Source organism: Ochlerotatus camptorhynchus, unplaced genomic scaffold (genome assembly GCF_037179485.1).
Source record: "Ochlerotatus camptorhynchus isolate MF236.1 unplaced genomic scaffold, CSIRO-AGI_Acam_v1.1 ptg000002l, whole genome shotgun sequence".
Taxonomy (NCBI): domain Eukaryota; kingdom Metazoa; phylum Arthropoda; class Insecta; order Diptera; family Culicidae; genus Ochlerotatus; species Ochlerotatus camptorhynchus.
The window spans coordinates 1,093,954-1,121,178 of NW_027040494.1; the positions used below are offsets into that span (position 1 = coordinate 1,093,954).

At 39.4% G+C, this 27,225-nt stretch overlaps 1 protein-coding gene across 3 annotated transcripts in view; it reads right to left on the reverse strand.

Moving 5' to 3' along the window:
* Positions 1–2,371: 2,371 nt before the first annotated feature.
* The window catches only part of LOC135703890 (G-protein coupled receptor Mth2-like), a 129,931-nt gene continuing 105,077 nt past the window's right edge, over positions 2,372–27,225 (reverse strand). The window contains exons 7-8 of one of the 3 annotated variants that reach the window (XM_065225293.1): positions 18,136–18,325; positions 2,372–3,102 (exon numbers count right to left, since the gene is read on the reverse strand). In XM_065225293.1, the coding sequence (XP_065081365.1) occupies positions 2,809–3,102; positions 18,136–18,325 (484 nt within the window). In that variant the 3' untranslated portion in view covers positions 2,372–2,808. Of the gene's footprint in view, positions 3,103–17,719; positions 17,844–18,135; positions 18,326–27,225 lie in introns of those variants that run through there. The other 2 variants (XM_065225354.1, XM_065225431.1) reach the window with 2 other exon arrangements.

The window sequence follows — 27,225 nt, forward strand, 5'->3', positions numbered from 1 at the left end:
GAACGAACAGGAAGGGAGATTTTTTCTGCCAAACCTGTATAATGAACATCACAATGTTCTGATTTAGATATTCTGCGGTCAAAAGACGATAAGCGAAATTTTTAATTTTTAATTTTTAAATTGAGTGATTTAATGTAGTTTTCGTAAAATTTTCTCTAAGAAATGTTTTGAGGAATGAAGAGCATTAAGTTAACAGTGATAGTGATAAAAAAAAATACATCAGAAAACGTTACCAAGAGCGTTTTTTTGAGGATCAAACAAGATAGGACGAAGTTGCATCCATAAATAGACCCAATTTGGGGACAATAGACCCATATTACATACATTTCCCTGGTGAGTTATTGTCTCAAAAAAAGTAAGTTTTTCAACTTTTCGTGGTTTCTGGTAGCAAACGACATAATAAGCATATCTAAGCATACCATTTAGCAGTAGAATATCGTTTGCAGGTAAATTCATTGATGAGTTATGATTAAAAACGTAATCGATGGCTGCATATTAGACCGAGGTTAGGGACGTATACCCTATAACCATATTCTCGTTACGGCTGCCCGAGCAAAGTCTGAGATCAAATTGAAATCTAAATTTGTTGTTGTGATTTCACTGATAATAATTGCTCAGGTTACTGTCGTTTTGGTCGTTTTAACGGTTAAAATATCAAAATTGAGAGCAAAAAAATCTTCCTGTGACATCACTTTGAAAACTATTTCTGCTATCAGTGAGAGCAAACTGAAAACTCAATTTGATATCATTTTTTTCCTGTTGATAACAAAACAAGTATTCAATTTGATGTTATGCTAAGGCAATGAAAACAAACCCGTAACAACATATTTTTGAAGAGCAAATGTACAGCAAAATGAAATCAAAATTTGGTATCAAATTTGTCAATTGCGTAAACTGAAATCAAATTATGATTTCAGTTTGATGTTGATATCAAAACTTGATTTAAATTTGCTGTCATTCTGATGCTGAACTTTGCTCGGGTGGGTTTGATATACAGAAACCTTATTATTTGATTTGGTGTGGGGGATGGGGTTAGGGCTAAGACGGGCATATGGGTAATAATATTACGTTAGGATAAAGTTGAAACAATGAGAGATGTATAGCTTCAATTTGGGAAATATTGCAACTCGCAACCGATGAACCATTCTGACGGCCCACATTACCGTGCAGGTGCCGTGTGTTGGCAGAGTCCAATATTGGACAGTTTGATGTTTATAAAGTACTATCAGTTAAAACTGTGTTTTTGAGATTAATCTCTCTATATTCTTTGGTGTTTCCTAGCGGATAATCAAGTTGGTATTTGTAGTGAGACAATTTCACTGATGCAGAATATGGTAACTTGGGTATTCGGATAAAACTATTCCTTATACTTATAAAAAAATAAAAACAAAACTAATCCTGGTTGTATTTCTTTTTCGTTTTTTATGCATTCCGGGTGGTGAGTGAACATGATGAAGAAGAAGATGGCTTTATCACAAAGCCCCGTCTCGGAAGGAGTGTATTGTTGATGGACCTGGTCTACGATTCAAGATTGGTTTATGTGATGATAAGTATCACACAAAAGGTAAAATAAGTAGCACGATCTTCATCTAAACGTAGGTATTATTGACAATAATCATAACAATTGACTCGTATGTACATTGAAATACATATATGAAAGGGAAGGAACGGTCCAACAGCCCGATTGAAGCGATTTGGACGGGGAGAGTGGGAATGCCAACTCCCGGTCGATAACATTTCGTGAATAAAGGGCGGGCTCTTCTCCCCACTCATTGGGGCATCTTCCTGTTTGGGGGCTTGTCTTTTTGACCAATTGGCTGATCAAGTTGCTGGAAGGAGATACTTTGTTGTTCCGTAGATGCGTATAGGCGACTTTGCATATCGATCTACCCAATCCGTTTTTGGCCCTTCATACAGTGACATGTTGAGGACAATCAGAGGTTATTAAGCTTGATCAAGACAAACAGACGAGAGAGCCCACTGCTGTCGCATTTATTTTCCGTGCTACAATGGGTGGTAAACCACTAACATCATATCATCACTTTCGGTATCAATTTCGGTCAAAAACACTTATTTTTTCGCAATAATAGTTGCAAGCGATCCAACATCAACACCGACCGTGCCGAGCTCTTTCACGCACCTAAACATTTCGTTATTATTTGTATGATCACATTTATTCAACTCCTCTGCAACACATTTATGAAATTTAGGTGAGAAAATTGTATGTATATAGTTTATTATTAGAGTATTTTCAGCGTCTCCTGTAAGATTTACTCTAGTGGATTTCGCTCGCAATGGTTCATAATATGTTTAGATGGGTTGGTAATTCTAAACAATATAATGGTGATATAGAATAAAAATAACCTCAAGCGAAGATGAAATGCACATTTATTTAAGGCTAATTGCAATACGTGTTTCACAAACAGGACGTAGAATAATTACTTCGGTAACTAGCATTATTTTTAATATATCTGCTCTAACTGTAAAATGCACAATCTACAACGACGTATATTAAAAAACCAGCACGGAAAAGGATTGACAATACCTTATTGGTATTGACGGTCAGAAGGTCCTTACAATGATTCGAAAAAAAATATGTACAACCTTGCTGTATCTAAAATGCTTTCTCAGAAAATATTTTCCATCGTACTTAAATTTAGGAAGCTACCGTATCTTATAGAATACGTCCCATCTAACCGGTTCAGTTAAAACTAGCTGCGCTAAATGCTTTGTACTAGTAGACCTTAACACTTCTCATATCTTTGGTTATCTTCCAACATCGTTCCAAATATGTACCATCCACACAATTCAATTCGCCAGCTCACTCTCTTCGGTGGTACGATCGACGCTGACCGACCTCGGTACCAGCAGCAGCTGCGTTTCCACGTTCAACCGAACTTGTTGAGCTTCAAGCGCTTTTCCGAGGTGTCCAGCACCGTTGGAGTTGGAGTCGGAGGTGCCGTATGCTGATCCAGACTTACTCGATGTACCAATGGTCTGTCCATTTTGGAACCGTTGAACGAGGACGTCACTGTGGTGGTCGTCGTACGCGTGCTGGAGCTTGATAACGACATTTCCGCTTCGCCCAACGGAATCCCGAACCTGCGAGGTGGTAGCCGAAGGAGGATGGGAAATGAATTAGTGAATTTTATCTTGGCGGTTCAAAGCATTGACAGAAGCTTGGGTTAGCAAATGGCAGAGTGTACTTTGCGATAGGTAAAATTGAATGATGAAAAATTGTAGACTGTTTGTTAGTAAAAACCAGATGGGATCGTTTTTTATCATTCAAAAAAAATTTTTGAGATAATGAAATTTAGACTTTGACCGTGATAAATTTTTAAATGATATGATTAGAGTTATCAATACTTTGTTTTCATGGATTTTTGTATGCCAAAATCGATCATTTAATCTATTATTTTTCATCATTGCATTATCTAAAAACTACAGATAGTTCACAAACCAGCATGCTTTAAAGAATGTTGAAACCGACCAAGGCTTCTAAGCTCATGTAGAAAGTTCTTAACCCAAGTAGCCACCAAGCCCGGTAAATATCCCGATAAGGGCTGTCTTTGCAATATACGGCTGATTTACGTATTTAAATGTTTAAATCAGCATTATATTATGCTTTTTGCATTAGTGGGCTTGACGGTTACTCGGGAAGGTCCAGCAGCTTAAGGTGGTTAAGATGCGAAGTTCATACGAATCAAAATGTTAAGTCAGTTCAGCGGAATTATTAGTTGATTGCCAAGCCAAGCCAAGTATTACGTAAACCAATGTAGAAATTGTTGCGGCTTAAATCAATCATTGTTAAAGAAAGGCAAGCAGTGCTTGAAGTAAACTACTACGTGCAACCAGTAGTGATCAAAATTAAAATGTGCTAAAGCGATACACACCCGTTCAGATGGAAATAACAAGAATATTGTAGCTTGTTATTATTTCGGCAACCGATTTATGTAACAACCGTATTTACAGGGTGATTCAGAATAACCGTCACCGATTTCACAATGGGTATATGCAATTCTCTATGTTCAAGTATTTTTGGTTTAAAATGTGTACAAATATCAGCTTTTATTTAAAGAAGGATTTGAAATTTCATTCGTTTTCGATTTCAAACAGTCATGTACATACACACTAAGATTATTTTACCGAAATCTGTGAAATTTTACCGAAATCTCAACAGCTGAATGTTAGGTAAACAGATCGGTGATTTTTTCACAGATTTCCTGTGATTTTTCAATGAATATCTTTGAAAAATCACAGGAAATCTGTGAAAAATCACCAAACTGTTTACCGAGCGTTCAGCTGTTGAGATTTCGGTAAAATTTCACAGATTTCGGTAAAATAATCGTAGTGTGTACAAATTGAGCATGCCATAAATCTGCATAAATTCGTGTGTTATCTTTTAGAAACTGAAATCTCATCGAAAGAATGAAACATTTATTTTTCGCATCATTATAGAGGTGAAAAGGAACCATGCGTGGAAAATCCGATCAATATCAGAGCTTAGATGCATCACCAGGACTCCAAAATGTGATGGAACTAAAACGTGCATGCCAGCTGTAGTTTATGTTCGTGACAAATGTGGCTGGTAATTAAAAGTGAAGGGAGAGAGAATGAATTAAAGTATGCTAAGTTGAAGGTTATATATGTAGTATATCTGGAATATACTGATGTCAAAAAATCATGCCAGAGTTCGATCGTTACGATCATTTTTAAAAGGTACAGTTATTCCGAATCACCCTGTAGAATTCAGATTCCGGATATGGATAAAATAACAAAAAATGATTCAAAAAATCTTCTTCTATCAAGATCATATTTCTAACCAAGCTTGATAGAAAATTTTCATTAGGGTATATACTAAATAAAGTCTGGAACGCGCAAAAATTGGTCATCTTAAAATTGGTGTATTTCTGTTAAAAAAGCATAAAAAATCTTGAAATGCTGCATTTGGAAGTTGAGTGTATATACAATGTTTGCTATGATGAGTTTTCACCGTTTGCTCTCCAGTTTTGAAAATGACGTCTGGATGTGACCAAATCGACCAAGAAAAACGTTTTAAAAGTGTTCAAGCTGTTGACCGCCAGGAAGCCTGAAAGCGGCATTAATCGTAATCCGGACGTGGCAGCGACGACGAAGAAGATGGCGGTGAAATATAAGCGGAATCATAACCTCTCCGTCCGGGACGTCGCTGGCAAGCTCAATGTCTTCCATACTACTGTGCAGCGGGCCAAGAAACGAGCCGGGTTGTCGACGATTAAGAAGGTGAAAGTGGCGAACCGAGATTACAAACAAAACACGTCGGCAAAGCAGCGGTCCCGAAAGCTTTATACGAATCTGCTCACAAAGTTCGACTAAGTCGTCATGGACGACGAAACTTATGTGAAGGCGGCTTTCAAGCAGCTTCCGGGACAGGAGTTTTATACCGCATCAGGAAAAGGGAATGTGGCTGAAATTTTCAAAACCATCAAACTATCGAAGTTCCGGAAAAAAAATATCTCGTCTAGCAGGCCATATGCACGTGTGGTAAAAAAAAACGGCATTTTCATTACAACGGGAACCATCAATCAAAAGATCTACGTCCAGGAGTGCCTGGAAAAGCGGCTGCTACCATTCCTAAAGCAACATAATAGACCTGTGCTGTTCTGGCCGGACTTGGCGAGCTGCCACTATGGGAAAAAGGCAATCGAGTGGTACGATGCGAACAACGTGGTTGTGGTACCCAAAGACCTCAACCCTAAAAAACAGCCCAGAACTCCGCTCTATCGAACGGTTTTGGGCCTTGGTCAAACGGAATCTCAGCATAAAGGGTGATACGGTCAAAATTTGGTCAAGGGAAAACGCGTGTAAATCGGTGAAATCGTTTATATAAAAAATCAAATTAAATTTCTTTTTCAAGTTCAATTAGTATAAAATTCAGGAAAAATATTCAGTTAGGCTTCCGCTTTTCCAAATCCGAATTGCCGGGCCTTACGCTTGACCCCTGCCATCAGATTTTGTACAGCCACCTTGTCCACCTTCTTCGCCGCAGAAAGCCAGTTTGCCTTGAACTGCTGCTCGCCCTTAGCAGTTTTTTTGGTCTTCTTTAGGTTCCGCTTGACAATAGCCCAGTATTTCTCAATTGGGCGGAGCTCTGGCGTGTTGGGAGGGTTCTTGTCCTTGGGAACCACCTGCACGTTGTTGGCGGCGTACCACTCCATGGCCTTTTTACCGTAATGGCAAGATGCCAAATCCGGCCAAAACAGTACGGAACAACCGTGTTTCTTCAGGAAAGGCAGCAGACGTTTATTCAAACACTCTTTCACGTAAATTTCTTGGTTGACAGTCCCGGAAGCTATGAAAATGCTGCTTTTCAAGCCACAGGTACAGATGGCTTGCCAAACCAGATATTTCTTTGAGAACTTTGACAGTTTCATGTGCTTGAAAACATCTGCTACCTTTCCCCTTCCTTTTGCCGTATAAAACTCCTGTCCCAGAAGCTGCTTGTAGTCGGCTTTGACGTAGGTTTCGTCGTCCATTACCACGCAGTCAAACTTCGTCAGCATCGTCGTGTACAGCCTCCAGGATCGCGCTTTGGCCGTCGTATTTTGTTTATCATCGCGATTTGGAGTCACTACCTTCTTGTAAGTCGATAGTCCGGCTCGTTTTTTGGCTCGATGCACGGTTGTAGACGATACACCCAGCTTATTTGCGGCATCTCGGAGAGAGAGGTTAGGGTTTCGCTTGAAACTACCGGCAACTCTCTTTGTCGTCTCAGCGGCTTCCGGTTTTCGATTTCCCCCCGATCCAGACTTCCTGGCTGTCGACAAACGTTCCCCAAACACTTTAATTACATTTGTAACGGTTGATTTGGCAACTTTTAGCGATTTTGCCAACTTTGCGTGCGAGTAGCTCGGATTTTCGCGATGCACGAGCAAAATTTTGATACGCTGCTCTTCTTGCTTGGACGGCATTTTGACAACTGAAGAGTGAATTCCAAAATCAAAATAGGAGCAACATTCTACACACACACACCTTCAAAATGAGGGGTGTTCAGGTTTTTTAAATGCAAAATTGAAAGAAATACGTCAAGTTGGTATTGACCAAATTTTGACCGTATCACCCTTTAACTAATAAATCCATGGAAAACGAGCAGCAGTTTAAATCTAACTGGCGTTCGGCGGCGAATAAGGTCGATGAGATCACTGTGCAAAATTTAATGGAGGGGTTAAGCGGAAGGCACGGCAGCTCGGATTTGGCAAACCAAAAAAATAAATTACCATTTTTTCCTTTCAAAATATGTAGTTCAAAAAAAAATAAGAAGATTTTTGTGATATGAATTTTGACTGAAAAAAACGATTTTTTTGTCGACCAATGTTTGTGCATTCCAGTCTTTACTACTTTTTTAAACTGAATTTTTCGACACAATTTTTGAGAATTTTATTTGATGAGTGATTTTCTATTTATAGATTGTCATGAAAATAATAAAATAGTCCACCTCAAGAGTTTTCAACGCTGCACATCTCTATCTGTGCCGAGTTCTTTATCTGTGCCAAAAGCTGGGTCTTGCATTGTACCAAACGTGCCGAAGTATGGCAATCAAGGTATCAATCTCAGTATCCCATGAGTTTGGCATCCCTGTAGTTATAACTTTTGAGATTTATTTGTTTACAGTTTCAAGTTCTCGCAGATGAAAAATGGAAAATATTGAGAACATAAATTTAAATATTAAACGAACTCGTTGCCATTCATCCACTTCAAGGAAGTTACACTCGAAGTTCAGCCCCTCTGTTAGAAGGAGAAGTGTGAGTGATGACAGAAGCTGCAGCAGGAGAAGAAAGTTATTAACTGTGCGTCGTTCTGGCAGACGTTTGCTGAAACCAAGTACCCAACCGACCCGTGGAAGATTCGCTGTATTATCACCATGCTACTCCGGCAATGCTACAACCTAGACCTGCTGTAGCTTCCCAGTGCCAGTCGTGGTTGGGTACTTTATCTGAACTTACTTCACCTTTTTTATGGTGAAATGAAACTACTTCGTCCACGGTTTAAAACTTTTGAACAGGAGACCTATGAAACCGCAGAGGTTGGTCATTTACGAAAAAGATCCCCTTCTTTCTCATCGTGACTCTCAGCTTTTTACTTCTAATACATCTACATGTATTTACATGTACACATCTTCCATCGAATAATTTCTAAAAGCATCCAAATGTCGGTCCAGGAGCTCGATACTGGTTGCAGTCGTTTGATGACTACCTAAGGGCTGTTCATTAATGAAAGTAGACACCTGTTTCTCAAAGGAAAATATACCGATTTCACGTGAGTTTGAATGTTTACTTCTAATTTCTAAAGAACGTTCGGACTTTTCTCTTGATACCGCCCATTAGATTCTACACAACTGTCTTAACTTTTCGTTGTGCTGGAGACCAAATTTTCTTGAAGCAGTCAAAAGAGCTTGCTTCTCTTCCATCTTTCTTAAGATGCCGTTTAATTATTGCCCAGTATCTTTCGATAGGACGCAGTTCAGGTCAGTTTGGGGGATTTTGGAATTTTTCGACCAAATCGACTTTTTTCTTCTTGAGCATCTACAACGTAGCAGAAGCATAGTGAGCAGATGCCAGATCCGGGAAAAACATGCTTTCGGTAGATGGGTAGCAGCCGTTTTTTGATGCATTCTATTCTGTAATTTTCACCATTGATTGTGCCCATTGTGAAATACGAAGACTCTTCAAGCCACAGGAGCAAATTGATTGCCACACCAAAACCCTTTTGACGTAGGATTACATCTTTAGGCAACATATTGGGGGTGCAATTAAAGAAAAAAAAACAAAATCGACCGCGTTACGAAAAGTGGTCAGGTTTTGACTACCTATAACTCTGTCAATAGCGGATGGATTTTAATTCTAAACAAGCCAATCGAAAGTTAATTTTTCTATGCGTCAGCTAAAATGAATACTTTATCAATTTTTAATAGGTCACTATTGAAAATTACACAAATGTCCAACTGATGCAATGGTGATCAAAATTATCACCTATTGCCTGCAAATAGTGGTTTCCCTAACATAGTCGCCAAGTATTGATACCAAGCACGTAATCTTACTTTTCTTTAATTGTTCGGTTCTGATGTATCGCACATCCTCAGGCACATCTGTCCTCTGCTCAGCGTTGATAAATTACGACCCGGGAAGTGTACTGGAATCCAATGTGACGTACGTCTCGTCGTCCATCGAAAGGCACCGGTTCGGCTTTTGAAGGAGAACGTCATACAAGTTCCGTGACCGTATTTTCGAAGAAGCTTTCTGTGAATCCGTCTTTTTGGGAGATTGTTGCTTCTTTTTGATATTGTTACGTTTTTTATATGTCCATTATTTTTAGAAATTTCACGAACGGAACTCGGTTTATGCGATTTCAAAAGGCGAACTACTGCCAGCTCCTTTTTTGGTCCGATGCCCCCTTTCTGCACCCCGATTTCGGGAAATCTTTAATAGAACACGTTTCTCCAAACTTCTTAACAATCTTGAACAGATTTATTGCACTTCACGCTTTTTACCAATTCTCGAAATGACAACTTTTCGGAAAACCATTTGTGCAGAATTAATCTGCGAGTTGATAAGATGATCCGACCCATCGTTCGAAATTTCTCACTTTTTTCTGGTGTGTTGCCAAAATAATCAATGTTTTTACACACTGCGCAAAAATTCACAATTTTTCGTTACGTTTTAACCCTACATCATGGATAAACAGGTGTCCACTTTCTTTAATGAACAGTCCTTACTTATATCTGCTTGTTGTTCCTTCATATTTTGGATCCTCTTGGTCATGCCGGAAACACATATTAATCTCCGTGAAACTGCTGGCGGTTCCGTTTGCCTTCAATAATACCGTGCTTAAGATTGTCTCTGTTACCTCCGGTGTGGTTACCTTTACAAGTCTGATAGCAGCATATTTTTTAATACTGTGAATGTGCGTAAAGATACTGTGAACCGGTTATCACGGGATCCACTGACTCCACCAGCCTCCACAGTCATAGTTCGGCACCGGGCTGTTGTTGATATCGTACATTAGTGCTGCAGTCGGAAATGCATTCTGCAAATCTCGTTGCCCATACAATAAGCTCTCGGTCTAGATGCAATGGCCATCTGGGGGTAACACGTATTCTGGTCTATTTTACGTGGCGTTGTGACTCTGTCTAATTCGTTTGGATTTCCCAAAAATCAAAAATTCTTTCGAAACTATGGGCTTTTGTCAAAAGCCATGTGGAGAGAATTATCCCGCAAAGGGCATATACACACGGAGGGTCTCGTCAATTATACAATCTATTATTACTATTGTAACCCATTTCGCTGGAAAACCGACAAAAAAAATAAAAATAGCACTGACAACAAAATTTTCCTTTCTCCCTTACTTTGAAGTATACTAAGTAGTAAACCTTAGCAACGATTGGCAAAATGTCAACACAAAACAGTGATGCCATTTTATATTATACTTGTCGTGTGCCATGACGCGCCGATCAGCGTGCCACGATGTGTTTCGGCACGGTGTGCACAGTTGATTACCCCTTCCCTCACACTCCAGCACCATCCTTCAAGCTTGTTTAACAGATAACCCTTTTGCAATACAAATCTGATATACGTCTGATATTAAACTTGGAAACCGCACCAGATTTTTAAATTGTAAAAAGTACCCGAATCGGGCTGTTAGGGCTATCGGGGCTTCGTGATTACTTTTGTAAAATGCCGCCGGAATTCGAACCCAGAAGTACATGTTTAAACTGATTTTTTCCAGTTTGTTTGGACGCATCCGGTCAAACAGTAAAGAGCCATTAGATCCGGAACTGAAGCGTTGCGGCAAAGTGACATCTATTGTCTAACTGTCAAGTTTATGTCAACGCAACGCAAACGGATCTAATGTGGGTGGCCCTTAAGCAATAAACACACAGCGTTTTTCACGACAGGCTTTTTATAAGTGATTGATGCGTGTCCGTAGTGTTCACACGGAACGATTTATTTTTTCATCAATTGCATCTAAATCCATCTACTCACACCTTTTTGCAGGAAATCTTCAAAATCAATCTTCTCTCTATCTATTAAACGTGCGCGCATCTCACAACAGCAAAGCTGAAATTTTTCTGCATTTTAGATAGAGTCACCCCTTTCGGGAGAAAAACGGAGTCGGAAATAAGTGATATTTCGAATCGCAATGGGTTTTCATGAACTTGACAGAAGCTCTATGAAAATCTCGAAAGTTCTATGAAAGCCTCGGAAGTTATATTAACTCTTCAGAAGCTCCATGTACTGCTCAGAGGTTCTATTAAAACATCAGAAGTTTTTTGAACTGCTGGGAAGTTGTATGAACTGCCCGGAAGTTCTCATAAATTCCTTTGGATATTGTTTTCAAGACTGATCAGATATTGTTTTGAAGATCTTCAAAAGTTCATCAATTCAAGTTCTATTCTGTAAAGATCCATGGACAGCTCGGAGGTTCTACGATTACCTCGGAATTTCTATGCTCACCTTGTAAGTTCAATGAACATCTCGGAAGTTCTATGAATTGCTAGGAATTTCTATTAAATTTTCAGAAGTTCTCTGAACTGTCGAAAAAAGTGATTTTGGATACCCTTCTCGAAGCCATCTTGGAAGAAAATTTTACCGTTCGTACACGCGGTGAATCTTAATAATCCCACTAAGAACCGATACGTTTCGTGGCACGTTTCTCGGTGTCATGTACACGCCATATCACGGCCTCCTCGGTCGGGAAACGGGTATCTTCAGAGCCTTGGTGACCCCAGATTGCCCGTTCTAACCCGGTAACGCCGTCGCTCGAGATTCTGCCCGCTCGTTGAGGAAAGTCGGCGATTGAAGAGCTAGAAGTCGGAAGTCAACGTGGGACAATCAGAAGATTCTCTGTGAACCGCCCTTGTCGGTCAGTCATCGGAGCCACGTGGGAAGAGTGAAGATCGTCGTTTGCCGAAGTGAACCCTAATGTGCTAGGAGGTCCAGACTGTACCACGTGAGTCACGAAAGCCCGAACTAAGCCCCATTCGGCCCCGAGAAAGCGCCAAAGGGCCCTTAACACACGGACGTAATCCCCATCCTGGTTGCGGGTTGTTGCTGAGACCCTCACGCCATTTCGGTCGGCTACACACGGTTGTGGAGCGGACAAGCGGACGCTAGGGAGGTGTCAGCTTAGTGAGGTCCGGCGGGTCCGCCTCCGCTTGCCAGTGCATGATGCCGATGTGCTTCTCCCCCTTCCGTGAGCATCCCACCATCGAGTAACCAGCAATAGGTATGTCGCTAGAAGGACTCTCTCTCTCTCTCTCTCTACATTTGCATGACGTCAACGGGAGCTGAACGGCCGCATCGTTCCCTTTACCCTATGTCCCCTCCTTTCCCTTCCTTCATGTATATTTAAATAAAACAAAAAAAGATAAAATTAATGTGAACGTCTCCTTATTTCTTAATTTCTGAGCCCTAGGTGCATGAAAGTCGGTTTCCAGTTATTGTTCATTTGGTGATTGATCCACCTTGTCCCCCGACGAGTCTACCGATAGTACGTGGGTAGCCGGCCCGAGGTTAAGAGAGCGTTGAGCTAGCCGTTTCTTTCAATTTTTAAGTTCTATGACGAGCTGATTGCAGACAATTTTTACCCGTACCCTTCTTCTTCTTCTTCTTGTTCACATTTCAAGCTTATTGCTTATCGCTTATTGCGTGCTCCCAACTTAGTGTTCTAAATGCACTTCCACAGTTATTAATTGGGAGCTTTCGGTGCCTGATATCATTTTTGCATTAGTAACGATTGCATTTAAAAAATGAACAAAAATTGTAGATTTTTCATGGGTTTAACTTCACCCGCACTGACGAAACTACCCATGCAGCATCAATCATAGTAACCCATGAGTCAGCAGACAAAATTTGACAGCTCTATCAGTCGAACTCTAACCGTGATGGCAAAAACAGTGAAGCAACTCCGTTCAAAATTGTCCGCGTTCAAATAACGGGACCCCGCCGCGTCGAAAATGGACATCGTGCGGCACTTTGTGGACGCCGGGTACGCCCGATCCGGCATCTACAACATCTTGGCACTATTAGGTAACAATCAGAGCATCGAAAGAAAGCCCGGTTCCGGACGGCCGACGACTCTGAGCGACAAGAAGCTCCAAAGGATGTTGAAGAGGAAGACCGAGGGAAAAGTGGCCACATCGCTTGGCCGGGAGGTCAGTGCAACCGGCCAAACAATGAAAAAGTACCTGGCGAACATGAACATACATGTAAGGAAGCGGAAGCCAGCGGCAGCGGCTGAATAAGATGGTCAACTCGTTTTTCCCGGCGAATCGCGACGTGGCGGTGGTGATGGACGACGAGACCTATCTCACCCTGGATGGCAACGACTGGCAGGGCACTTCGTATTTTACTTTCCCCACGAAGGAAGTGAGCTCCGAGGTGAAGTTCATTTCACACACCAAGTTCGCCAAGAAGGTGCTGCTGTGGCTGACAATCAGCGAGAAGGGGATGTCAAAGCCACTCTTCTTTCGCTCCGGACTGGCCGTGAACGGTGAAATTTATAGTACGAAATGCCTGCCTGAAGTTGCGTCGTTCATCAAGAAATACCATAAGGGTTAAGACGCGGTGTTCTGGCCGGATCTGACGTCGGCCCACTACTTGAAGCGATCGTTGGAGGAGATGGAGCGGCTGAATATCGATGTGGTACCCAAGTCAGCGAACCCGCCCAACGTCCCCCATCTGCGTCCCATCGAACCTGAAGCGTAAGATCTGCTCCAACAATTTTGTCGCGATAAATAAAACGAAGAAAGAACTCAAAAACTTATTCCGGTTAACTGTCGGAAGGCCGCTCGCAAGTACAATTACACTCTATGCCCAGAAGACTGATGCAAAATTTGAAATTTTCGCTCCACAGTGCTCAAACGGTTCCAAATTGGCTCCTGATTATCCTCCCAAAATTTGAACTCCTTTAGTAAGAACCTGACTTGGCACAAACCATTTGAAGTTTATATGTAAATTATTATGGGGAAACCATAATTTTGGTTCATATCGATCTCAAAACTCACCAGTTCACTCTGCTTTAGAAAATGAGCGCTTTTTGAAAATTTTCTCAGCTACAAATTTTTTGAAGACCACTTTTCAATCAAATGTAAGGAACAAAAGTTATTAATGATTCAAGTCACTGATGTCTAATGATTATGCTCAATCAACTGTTCAGCAGCCAACATCGGTGTTTATGGCGCGTAGAATAGAGGACAAAAACTACTATGTCACACTGCAGAATACAGTGTTGCTCACAGAACAGCTGCTTGATCATGCCACAAGATTATCAATCTCTTAAACAATTAATAACTATTTTATTTGACGTTTGGCTGAAAAACCATTTTCTGCAAAGTTGTAGCTGATAAAAATTCCCATGAGAATAGCAATAGAACTTGTTAACAGTACAATATGGAAAAGGCTAGAAGACAATGAACAAAAGTTTGGTTTTCCCATAGCAATTTCCATAAAAACTGCAAATAGTTTGTGCCAAGTCAGTTTCTTATCAAATGAGTTTAAACTTTCAGAGGCTAATCAGGACCCGATTTGAAACCGTTTGAACACTGTAGAGCGAAAATTTCAAATTTTGCATCAGTCTAATGCCCAGGGAAGTCGTGAAATTGTCCAATCCGAAAAATTCCTGGACCGAACTGGGAATCGAACTCAGCTACCTTCCGCATGGTCTTGCTTTGTAGCTGCGCCTTTACCGACTGAGCTAAGGGAGGCCCCGTTACCCGTACCCTACACAGTTCGAAAAAGTAGCGTAAATTTGTGTTCAATATGGAATAATGGAGCGTCACATATCATTTAAGTTTACATTATAAATAGTGTTAAGTTCTGACATTGCTTACAAGCTACTCCTTTGCGTGAAATTAAATACAAGTTTACGTGAATGAATGTTTACATCACAATTAAAATGCAGAATTTCTTGCTGTGTAGTTTTAATTAGAGGGAACTAAATTACAACCCATAAAAGGAGCGCATAGATTTGAGATGAACGGGAGCGTAATGAAAAATTAGTTAGTAACACGCTTTGCTGGTGACTGAATTAATCCAGTAAAAATAAAATACAACAGCAATAGCACACCTGTAGTCAGCAAACCGATTCGATGTACTGGCAGTATATTACTACTTCCTTTGAATCACGCGCAAATCTTTTTTTCAGATTGTATCCAGAAGAAGGCAAGGCTATTCACCAGAACTACTGGTTTGATTTCAAATGTCAATACCGTATGCGTGATAATGTTTGCACTATCGTACAAATAAGGTTCCCGTTTCACCTATGCATACAATGCCTTGGTTTTCTTTGCATGCACGTAACCTATAGCTTATACCGTAGTAGGCTGTGTATAAAAGAAAATGATTTACTTAGTTTGACAGTTGCAGCATGACAACTATCCGCAGAGGTGAAAAGAAAGGACAACTATCCGCAAAGGTAGCCACAGGTCGTCCGAGGTCAGCTCGAGTTCCGAGGGTTATCGCTGCTAACAAAAGGAAGATTCGGGTGAATCCAGTGCGTTCAATAAGGAAAATGGCAAAGGAACACGGGATCAGTGACTATACGGCACGGAAGATCGTAAAGGAAGATTGCGGGGCGAAGTCGAGGGCACGGAAAAAACTCACATGATTACCAACCGAATCTGGGAGCTACGAATCGAATGATGCAAGAAAATCTTGAACTTCCTTAAGCGAAAAAATCCGGTAATCCTGTTCACCGACGAGAGCATGTTTACCGTCGATCCCGTATCAAATTCAGGAAACGACCGGTATATTAGTTCTCTTTCGGTAAAAGACGTGGTCGACGAGCACAAGAACGTGTATCTGACCAAGCATCCTGCTAGCGTTGGTGTTTGGATTGGTGGCTTCCGATGACAAAAAAATGGACCCGGTGTTCATTCCAGAAGGTGACACGGTCAACACGGAGGTCTACATCGGAATTTTAAGTAAGTATGTTCTTCCGTGGATCAAAGAACAGTACGGTCCGAAGCCAAATGTTGTATTTCAACAAGATGGGGCTCCGTGCCACACCTCGAATCGCACTCAGAAGTGGTTGCAGGAACATCTTTCGTTCTGGGCGAAGGATATGTGGCCGCTATCCAGCCCCGATCTTAATCCGGTGGATTACTCAATATGGCGCGTCATGAAGGCCAAGGCCTGTTCTAAACGCCAATCGAGTACAGCAAGCCTCAGATAAACATTGACCCGTACCTGGAGAGAAATGGATCCAGACTACATTAACCTGCCGTGCATTCCGGCAGCGTGTGGAAGCCGAAATTACAGCAAATGGAAACTCGATCGATGATTAAAATAGTTTAAGACTCTGAGAAACATCTCCCCTTTGAATAAATAAAAAAAAACTCGAAAACGAAATTTTTGAGATTTTTTTAATTTTGACATTGCTCGATGGTGCAAACATTATCACGCATACGGTAGATAGTATTTCATACTGATTTTAAAACAACTCAGAGATTTACAAGGTAACATTAATAGTATCATATTATTAAATAAAGCACTAGGAATGGGAAAGACAATGATCAGTCGATTATTTATAAGGAACAGTGAGAGTCAGCATCTGAAAAGACTAGGGATAAGAGCTGAAGTAATGAACTCAGATCACCGAAACCATAATTCGAATATTGTTACTAAAGTTACAGAATTACCTAACGATTGCATAATCCACAAAAAGCCTTAAAACCTATATTGATCGATCACGGATGAATTAATGAAGACAATTTCAACTATCAGTAATCCAATTTGATCGTGTGAGATTATCGTGATTGAAGATTCCCATAGAAGTGGCGAATCCACAGCAGTAACGAGGTTAGTAAGCATTAAATATCCCTACAGTAACAAGACAGTGTCACGGTGTCTCTGGTAGAATAACATTATTGTTAAAAAAAAAATCAGTATCGCTGAAACACCCACCAAACGAAATCTTAGGTGCCCATATTTCTTCAAAATTTTCTATCGGGGGCTTAGTTACTTACACTTCTATCGGGGGCTTAGTTAGTTACACTGAAAAATACGAAATAAATAAAAATTGTTCAAGGCACCCCCCTCCCACCCGATAGAACGTTTCCATACTAGTCTCATATGAAAGAGATGACCCCATCTTTCGTTTGGTGGGTGTTCTAGCGATACTGATTTTTTTTAATGAGGAGATTAGAAGGAAAGGGGTGTAAGTGACTTGGATCGACTTTCTCTTTCGTTAAGAATTCAGCTGCAAATGCATTCCTTGATTCGTGTGCCATTCTGGTTGCTAGATGAGAACCTCCTTTATCAAACTATATCAAAAGAGAAAGTCGATGAAGAGAATCGATCAAAGACACTTACACCCCTTTCCCCCTCAAATAAGTTGTTCTTCCAGAGACACCGTGAGTACAAGGAGATTGAAATTGAAAAGTATTCCGTCAGTAGAAAACTTATGTTATAAAGGGAAGACTATCTACAGTGCTCGATTATGTCATGGCCATGGGTGAGAGACATTGACTACCTTAATTCCGCTTATTAGTAGCTTCGACCAGTATGCATTGGTAAGTGAATGATAAGTGTAACGAAAGAGCAGTTTACCTAAGCCGACGACCGCGAAATTACGACCAGAACTGGAGATACCAGTCCTGCTAATTACATTAATTTGGCAGCACACCTTAATGGTTTGGCAGGACCTGTTATAAATCATGCTTCTTTCTTTCTTCAATATTGTCACAAGATTGCGCTAATAATTAACAACGATGTCTCAGTCTTTTGCGTTACCATGTTTGTCCGCGGGAGGAAACACGTCCTCTCCATGACAATGCCTAGGGTTCGTGTAGCGGACTCACAGAAGTGCTACACGGTGATTAATTTGAAGAAAAAGGAGAAAACAAAACAGAACGATAAAAATTATGACACTACTTTGTCAACCAGACTAGTCGTTGATCCCCAATTTGGATGATGTAAGTTTCCGTGTAGCGGGAAAATTAGATAGAAAATTAACAGAAATGACCGCATTTATGAAAAAGAGATCAGCAAAGATTATCTAAACTGGCAGCACTGTTGATGCGGTGATGCAGAGCAAGGAGGAGAAATTTTCGCATTCCAGAGTAAAACACGTGCTTAGAAACAAACTGTCGCTACATACATACTTTTTGTAGATAAGTCGTTTGATTTTCTGCTTCCACACGAACAGCATGAAAATCAGGAATCCTTGCATGCAGTTGCAGATGTCCGAGATGTAGAACATCCAAGCGACGTTGTTCACGGCCCACGAGACCACCTCCAGGGACCAGGTCACTCCCATCACGATGAACAGTCGCAGGTATAGGCCGAACCTAAAATGACGGTAAACGCTATATTAGGGTTAGTGTGCAAAGCCATAATCATTATCAACGGATTGAACTGTAAATGTAACAACTGTGACGATGAAGTGCAAATAAAACCGTGACATGTATAAGTAATTATTTGAACAAGTCGAGTAGTTCAAGGACAATAAGAGAGGCGATAAAATCAAACCAATTGCTGTCGGTAATCAGTAGTGGCTGGAAAGCGTTTTTTTTATTGCCATGAACTTCAATAGTTTAGCGATAAAACATGGGTAGACATCTGGCACTGCAGTTTTATTTGCTGCGAGCAACATCTATTTGTTCGCTAGCTTGATTGCAATACACGATTCTGTACTTTCATAATAGGGTATACGTCCCTAACCTCGGTCTAATATGCAGCCATCGATTACGTTTTTAATCATAACTCATCAATGAATTTACCTGCAAACGATATTCTACTGCTAAATGGTATGCTTAGATATGCTTATCATGTCGTTTGCTATCAGAAACCACGAAAAGTTGAAAAACTTACTTTTTTTAAGACAATAACTCACGAGGGAAATGTATGTAATATGGGTCTATTGTCCCCAAATTGGGTCTATTTATGGATGCAACTTCGTCCTATCTTGTTTGATCCTCAAAAAAACGCTCTTGGTAACGTTTTCTGATGTATTTTTTTTTATCACTATCACTGTTAACTTAATGCTCTTCATTCCTCAAAACATTTCTTAGAGAAAATTTTACGAAAACTACATTAAATCACTCAATTTAAAAATTTAAAATTAAAAATTTCGCTTATCGTCTTTTGACCGCAGAATATCTAAATCAGAACATTGTGATGTTCATTATACAGGTTTGGCAGAAAAAATCTCCCTTCCTGTTCGTTCCTTATCATCCAAATGCAAAACAACATTGTTGACGTTACTCTTATTGCTATATGCTGTCAAATGAATTTCATGGGCCATAGTTAGGAACATAGAAAAGAAATGTGTCCCTAAAGTTGGGTTCATGTTTTACTTGTGAAAACGTTGTTAAACAATTAAAATAAACATAAAATATTCAAACAGCAACTGTAAGTTTTACGTCTAGTGTGTATTATCAGGTAATTCCAATCAATAAATGCCATAATCAGGCCATTTGATGATCGTCAGTCAACCTTCCCATCTTAACCTAATAAGTCATGGCGGCTAAAAACTCCGAACATTGTGATATTCTCAACCAGTTTTATTACTTACGAGAGCTGAAAATGTATTGAAATGTTGTGATATAAATTGATTTGTGTGTGGTACACATTTATCAACCATCAGTGATCAATATTTTCCTTATTTTTTGTGTAATATTCCTTAATTAATCATTTATTTGCGTGATAGGCCGAATGAAAGGACTAGACCCACATTACATACCGTAACCCTATATATATAAATATAAGATTGGCGTTTCTCAATCGATGGGTAGGCTGTCCGCAAGAATTCCGATAATTTTAAAAGTTTATGCAAAATACTAAGATTAAATCGTGATGGGATAGTCAAGCATAAGCTGTATACCAACAGCTCCATTAGTTACGCGACGATTTTTAGAATAAAGAATCAAGAATCAAAGTGATAGACAGCAATCAATTCCAAACCTGTCAAGGAAGAAGGGGCTCTCATACCGTAAAAGGCCTTAAATATTTTGTCGTTTCAAGACCATTCGGGAGTGTCTATTTTGCCGTTTTCACGGTTACATAATGCCTTAATATTAGCCACAGCGAGGAACAAGTATGAAGAAACAAGGTCGTTCAGGATGACTCAAAATTGAGACTAAGTCCACTCAATTTCGGAAAAAAAGTGGATTAACGTAAAAGTCAGTTGAATTTTCCGGGCTATGCCAGAAAAAAATTATTTGATTATGAGAAAATCGACAGAGGATTCACTCATTCTATTAGTATCAGGGTCCAACAAAGTCATTTTCCAGCGAAAATCGTCAATTGAAAGTCATTCTGTCTTCTCTTCGAGCAGAATAGCATCAATAGAACAACTTTCGATCAGTTTTCATGCTGTTTGGTTTGGCTTGACTCGTGTTCATTTCGTCTGTCATTGTCAAATAAACTTACTTTCGTATTGAAGCGAAGCTGTTTGATCCAAATTTTGCTGACTTTTTTGTTTTAGCGCATCCGCATATTTCTGTGCACGTCAATGTAAAATTTATCATTTTCGGGTGGTTTGTTTTGGCTTCCATTTGTTTCCACCTATTGCCTTCACTTTTACTCCGAACGAGAACGAGAACAAAACGTGATCTATAGAAAATGTACACAACAGTACGGGTGTCACATGCTGCCGAAGTTTTTTTTTTGCTTACGGCAGACGTTTGCGTGTTTTAGTAGCTGGAAATAAAATTGAAAGCAGCTGAGGTGATCCGGGAGAACTTGTGATCACATTTCGCTTCCATATGTGGGTGTCCAACGACATGCCTTTCCCTGCTGCTAGTGGATCATATGCCATGCGCTCATGGCATCTTACTCGAAGCAGGCTGCGAGTTAGTGTCATGCATTAATTATATCACGCCAAATTGAGGAAAAATTTGCCCCCCAGGGAGAAGCTGTTCTGTTTTTCGTATACATAATATAAAATCTTACACCCCCTTCCCCCTTAGAGCGTGACATAATATATGCATCAACCCTAAGTTATGGATTGTCACCATAATTATCTGAATCTCTCACACAAACTACCCTGCCTAAGTTTAACTCACTGATATTAACTAGCAGTGATTTGGTATCTGCTAGCATATAAAACATCAAGTCAAAGTCGTGGGGTGTGTGGCAAATGTCGATGATATTTTGAAATGCTAGCAGATGCCAAACCTCCGCCACATCAGTGGACGCCCGGGCAAAGGAAAGGTGCCCAGTTTTGTGGCGGCGGTGCGGCATCCACTAATATGTCAAAACATCATGACGACATTTCTTCACTCCTCACGACATCGATATGTTGTTTTATACCACACAGCCATCAGTAAAGTCTCAAAAAGTCTTCATGATCTTTAAGAGATCGAGCCTTCCTATTCAAAATATTTCATGATTAAAAATCCATTGGTGTATTTCAAAGTCATGATGATATTGTTCGCAAACTTAACTCCAGTTTGAATAAAAATCATCAAACATGGAGATAGTTTTGAGCATGTCTGTAATCATGGCGATTAATGATTTCTGTAAAAAATTCATTTTGGGAACAATAATGCTACCAAGTCAAAATCATTAACATTTCCGTTAGAATTATGTTTTCTAGAATTTTTAATTCGATATGTACTCTGATCAATATCAGCATAGGTAGCTCTATGTACTCGCTGAACATGTGGTACCTGGTTTAGAATGTGGAGCGTTTCCTTCCTGTCACTTAGAACGAGATTGTAAGATCACTTTGCGAGTGTTACATTCCCAAAAATTGGATTTGTGTTTTTCACCACAATTTGAGCATTTAAATATCTTAGGATCTTCCTTCTCAGGACAGTTATCCTTTGCGTTAGAGGAATCTCCACATGCATTTAGCTGGCATGTTACATTGTTTTGTTCCGTGACCCAATCCCTGGCACTTACGGCTCTGGGTGAGGTTTGGTAAATTTCATTCATTCCTCCTGAAGTGCTCCCACTTCACTCGGACATGGAGCATAAGGCTAGCTTTCTCTAAGGCCTTAAGATTGTTTTGTTCACTAGACTTGAAGTGAACTAAATAAAAATCATTAGAAATCCCGTTGCACGAATCGCCAGGACGCGATTTCATTTTCATTTCGATTACTTGGAGTGGCACAACTCCAAGTAATTTTGCCAATTCTTTTTTTTTTTGATCTGATGCAGGGATTCACCACTGGGCAGACCTTTCATGACAACCTTGAACACACTTTCAGTTTTGATGTCGTAAGTAAAAAATGTATGCTGCTTCTGCTTGAGAAGACATTTGAATCCGTCCAAGGTTTCAGCCAATACACGGCATTCACCGTGACGGCCAATTTTCAGTGAAAACTTGAAATTCACGAAGTTCAAATATTCCGTGAGAAGAGCATGGAAATCGGAAGGGGTTATCACAATAGGGAGATTCTTTTCCTTCTTGGCATTAAGCTGGGAAAGTTTACTAGAGTTTTTCCTGGATGATGGACCATTATCATCATCCGTGAGTAAATCAAATTGATTGCTCAAATTAATTTCATCAGAAGGGGGATCAAGTGATTGCCCCTTTCTTTTGCGCTTAGACGCCATGGCGGCAGTATTTTTTTTTATCCAAATCGACTTCCAAGCAGATTACTATAAGAATCTTAAGAATCGAAGGTAGCAGTAACACTTCCTTCAGCAAAAAGCAAATAGATCCGCACGGCAAGATAGCACGATCCGGACTACAAATTTTACAAATTTGAACAGTGCTCTTTGAATTTGTTACAGCTTTAGGTAGCAAGGGATGGAAAATCATATATTTATTTCCATTTCGTCAAGCCAGTGTAGACTACATACAATGATTATTACAATGTTTACTTACATACTATACATTAATTCTATTCTGTTTTAGCTTAGTTTTTATTTGCTGCTTGGACATAGTGATGTCAATAGTTCCGCAATGCAAATTATATAGGCGCATCATTCGATTGATTGGGCTATTTTTTGCATAGTTTGTTCTGTACGATTTTTTTGAAAATAAATTCCGTGTTCTAAGATATCGACAAGGTGTGTAAAAGTTTAATTGTGCGAGAATTTCTGCCGAATCTATGCGCATTGAAATAATGTCGTTGATGAAGAAAAGCATTGCAAATTGGTGGCGCTCTTTAAGTGTTTGTATATTGATGAGCATGCAGCGCGCTTCATAAGATGGCAATGGAAATGCAGTCCAATTCAATTCACGTAAAGCATATAAAAGGAATTGTTTTTGGACAGATTCTATGCGTTCTTCGTGTATGGAAATGTATGGATTCCCAGTAATTTTTGCAGTAAATGGCATATTTGAGAAAAAATACACCAGTTAGTTATTCTAGCAATGAATTTTGTGCGATTTATTTTCTTTCGCAACATATGGAAGTTGTAAGTAAATTTATTCAAAAAAATTGCCTTCCCTTTCGACGACTGTAGTTAGACGCTTCCGGAAACTGCAGTATGCACGTTTTAAAATGTTTCGATCCATAGATGTCATCACTGCCTTGATTTTAGCTTTTAGCGACTTAAGTGTGGTATGATGGGTTCTATTGGTATCCCGTTGGACGACGCCCTATACAAAATAATCCAACGGATTGATATCGGGACTGCTTGGGGCAAAATTTCTTCCTCCCAAATTTACGAAATATTTTCCGTAAGCCATTTCTGTGCTTTATTAGCAGTATGAGCAGGTGCTCCGTCTTATCACTTTCCCAAGCCTTTTTTTAATATTATACACTGTTCTTTCAGACGCATTTACCGACCGAATTATTTCTTTCATGCATACTCCGGCGCGCAACAAAGCGACAACGGCTGACAAATTGCTCTCTTGTTTCGACATCTTTACGTTTACTCAACATTGTTTGTTTAAATCTTACACCTAACAGTATAAGCTATCCAGTGCTGCCAAATATATCTAAATCATGATGTACAAGCATGAGAAATTACTATTTGAAATTTACTGCAAAAATTCGTCACGCACCCTGTATGTGGTATATAATAGCTTAATAGTGTATGGGTCTTCGAAATTATGACTGAACCTTTTGATGAAGCCTAGCATTCTGTTTGCTTTTCTAATGATAGTATTATAATGTTCTATAAAAGTTAGTTTGGAGTCTAGGATTACACCTAGATCTCTTACAATATTGCTTTTTTCTACTATTTGGTTGCCTAATGATATTTCAATATGCGGTGTTTCAATTTTTCTGCTAAATGCTATTGCAGTACATTTTTTTATGTTCAGTTTAAGTAGACTTTTACTACACCAGGTGTGGAATATATTGATTTCATTCTGGAATTCTTCTGCATCGCTAGAATTACTTATTTCCATAAAGAGCTTCATGTCGTCTGCATATACAAGCAATTTTATTTTTTTAAGTATGTAGGAAATGTCGTTTATGTACAAAATAAAAAGAAGTGGGCCTAAATGAGAACCCTGGGGTGCCCCAGAGGTGACTGAAATTGGTTCTGAAAGTTTATTTTGAAAGCGGACTATTTGTTTACGATGTGTTAGGTATGATTGAAGCCAATTCAAAAGTCCAGGCTCCATTCCTATTTTCTGCAATTTGAGGATTAATAATGGTATGTCGATGCGGTCAAATGCTTTACTGAAGTCGGTGTATAGCGCTTCAACGTGCTTGCCACTGTCCAACGCTTTAATAATGAAAGATACATATTCTAGAAGATTAGAGGTAGTTGAGCGACCTTTAAAAACGACGTGCTGTTTACTTGTAATTAGATTTTTCACCTGCTTAAAAATATTGCCGTTTACGATTGATTCAAAAAGTTTTGGAATGCAAGAAATAATAGCAATTCCACGATGATTTCGAATGTCTGATTTCGCACCTGATTTGAAAATAGGTACCAAATAAGATGATTTCCAAATTTCAGAGAATTTTCCATTTTTCAGAGACATGTTGAAAAGACGCTCTAGAGGAAATGCGAGTTCTTCAGAAAGGTTTTTCAAAAATATGGGTGCGATGCCGTCAGGTCCAGACCCTTTCGACGCGTTTAAGTTTTTTAGTGCATTGAGGACTTCATGTTGAGAAAGTTGGTTGACAGAGATGTTTTTAGAAATTTCAAGAATGAATGCAAAGAAATCGCGGTCACGATCTTCTTCGGAAATTTCGTGTTTGCATAATTAAAAAAGTTCTTAGGACATGATTTGACTTCATTTTCGACTTTACGGTTGTAGTCCTCATATGCAGAGTTGATGGCTGTATTTAATTGGTTGCATAAGTTGTGATAGTTTCGCAAATTGGTTTCAGTTTTTTCTTTTTTGTATAGTTTATGAGCTTTCTGTTTTTTATTCTTTAAATTTTTCAGTTGTGGATTGAACCATGCGGGTAGTTTATTGTTTTGTGTTCGTCTTCTTTTTTTTTGATGGTACAGTTTCTAAAATTAGGCTTTGAAGAATTGAGTGAAATTTTTCTACTTCAGTATCGACATTTCCTTCAATACTTATTAAATTTTACCAATTTATTGTACATAGTCTACGTTTGGCTTCTTCGTAATTTGCTTTATGGTATTCCGGCACTTCCTCGTATTCCCAGTCGCTGGAGGAAGAAGAATTTTGTACGAAGATTGAGTATTCAATTGTTGTGTGAAACACTTCATTTTTCCATAAAGGTGCTAATGATGTATCCACACAGAAGTCTTCAGTACAATTTGTAAATAAAAGGTCTAAAAATGAGTTTTGTTGTTTTTTTACATGGTTAATTCGATTAAGACCAAAATAAGATATTTTGTCGAATAATAATTGTAATGTTTCGTCTTCACCTATGACCGGGAGTAAAAATGGTTAATTTTCAATGTCTGTAATAAAGTCTGCGTTTCGTTGATTGAAGTCGCCATAAATATGCAGTTTTACTTCTGGTTCCATATTTGACATTATAGTTTCAACAATTTGAATAAATAGTTCAAAAGACTGCTTGTGGGCATGTTTAGGTGGAAAATACACAGAAGAAAAAATGTGTATTTCACCGGCAATAAGTGCTTTGACCCAGACATTTTCGAATTCCTTGTGCTTATTTGTTATGATTTCTTCAGAAGTAAAGTCAGCATTGAGGGCAATGAGCACTTCACCACCAGACCTTTTATTACAGAGTTGAAAATTCCTGTCGTGCCGGAATACATTAAAATTGTTTCCAAAAATGTCTTCGCTTCTGACGCTTTCGTCCCAGCTTGTTTCAGTTCCAAGAATGATTTGAAAAGAAGAAGATAGAATGTTCTGGTGGATTTCTTTCATTTTAGCTGGACTTTTCATGCGATTGAAATTTTGGCAATACACCAAAATTTCAGTCGCATTCTGTTGAGGAAGTGAAGAGATTTTTGGAGGGTCAGTATTACTTACATTAGCAGGGTCTACCTCATGTAGAGTGTCGTCATTCGATAATAATAATTCCCTTGCATGGGAATAGTCGTCGTTACTTCCTTTAGTAGAGTGCGTCAGTGCCGTTGAAAATTTTGAGGACTGTAAAATTTGCGAGCGGCCTCCCTAGTTTGCTGCAGTCGTTGTGTGCGTTCACTCTACATTCATTTCATGCATTCATTTACATTCATTTACCTCTAACTTTTTTCATCAACAAAATTCCTAATTTCAAATAACAGACTGTAGTGGTAATCTTTTATACGATAGATGGAGTAGATGGAAGCATAGAGTTGATAGTTCCGTTAGAGTACGGCAGTGTGAAGATTGTATATAGATATTAGATAAGCGAGCTAGGACAACTTTTAAGGAAGGTACAAATCGGTTTTTTCATCTCTCTTTACCAAACTCCCCCTTTGGAGAGGGATGCCTTCCTTCAAATAACAACTGAAGTGCGGTAAAAAATCGGTAGAACTGTTTCAAACACACAGTTGGTACTTGAGCGGGTCGGTTTTCATCTCTTTTTGCCAGTGGTGGCGGGGGTGGACACCCCTCACCAATTGCATTCGACAGGAAAAGTAAAAAAATTTAATGCAACTAGTTATGAATAACGTCAACACAGGTATCAATCTTCATGATTTTGCTGCTCGATATCTCCAGAAACATTTTCAAAATCACGAGTTGCGATGGTCATCTTAGAGCAGGTTCTGGGTTTAAACTTCATGATTTTGCTTGACTATGGCAATGGAAGTTCAATCAGGTCCACAGCTTGCTCCGGTTACCCTGGGAACCAACTCCGGTCGGTAGGTTGTGGCCCATTTGCATTCATTTCGTGCATTCATTTACATTCATTTGCCCCAAACTTTTTTCATCAACAGAATTCCTCAAAATGTTGTA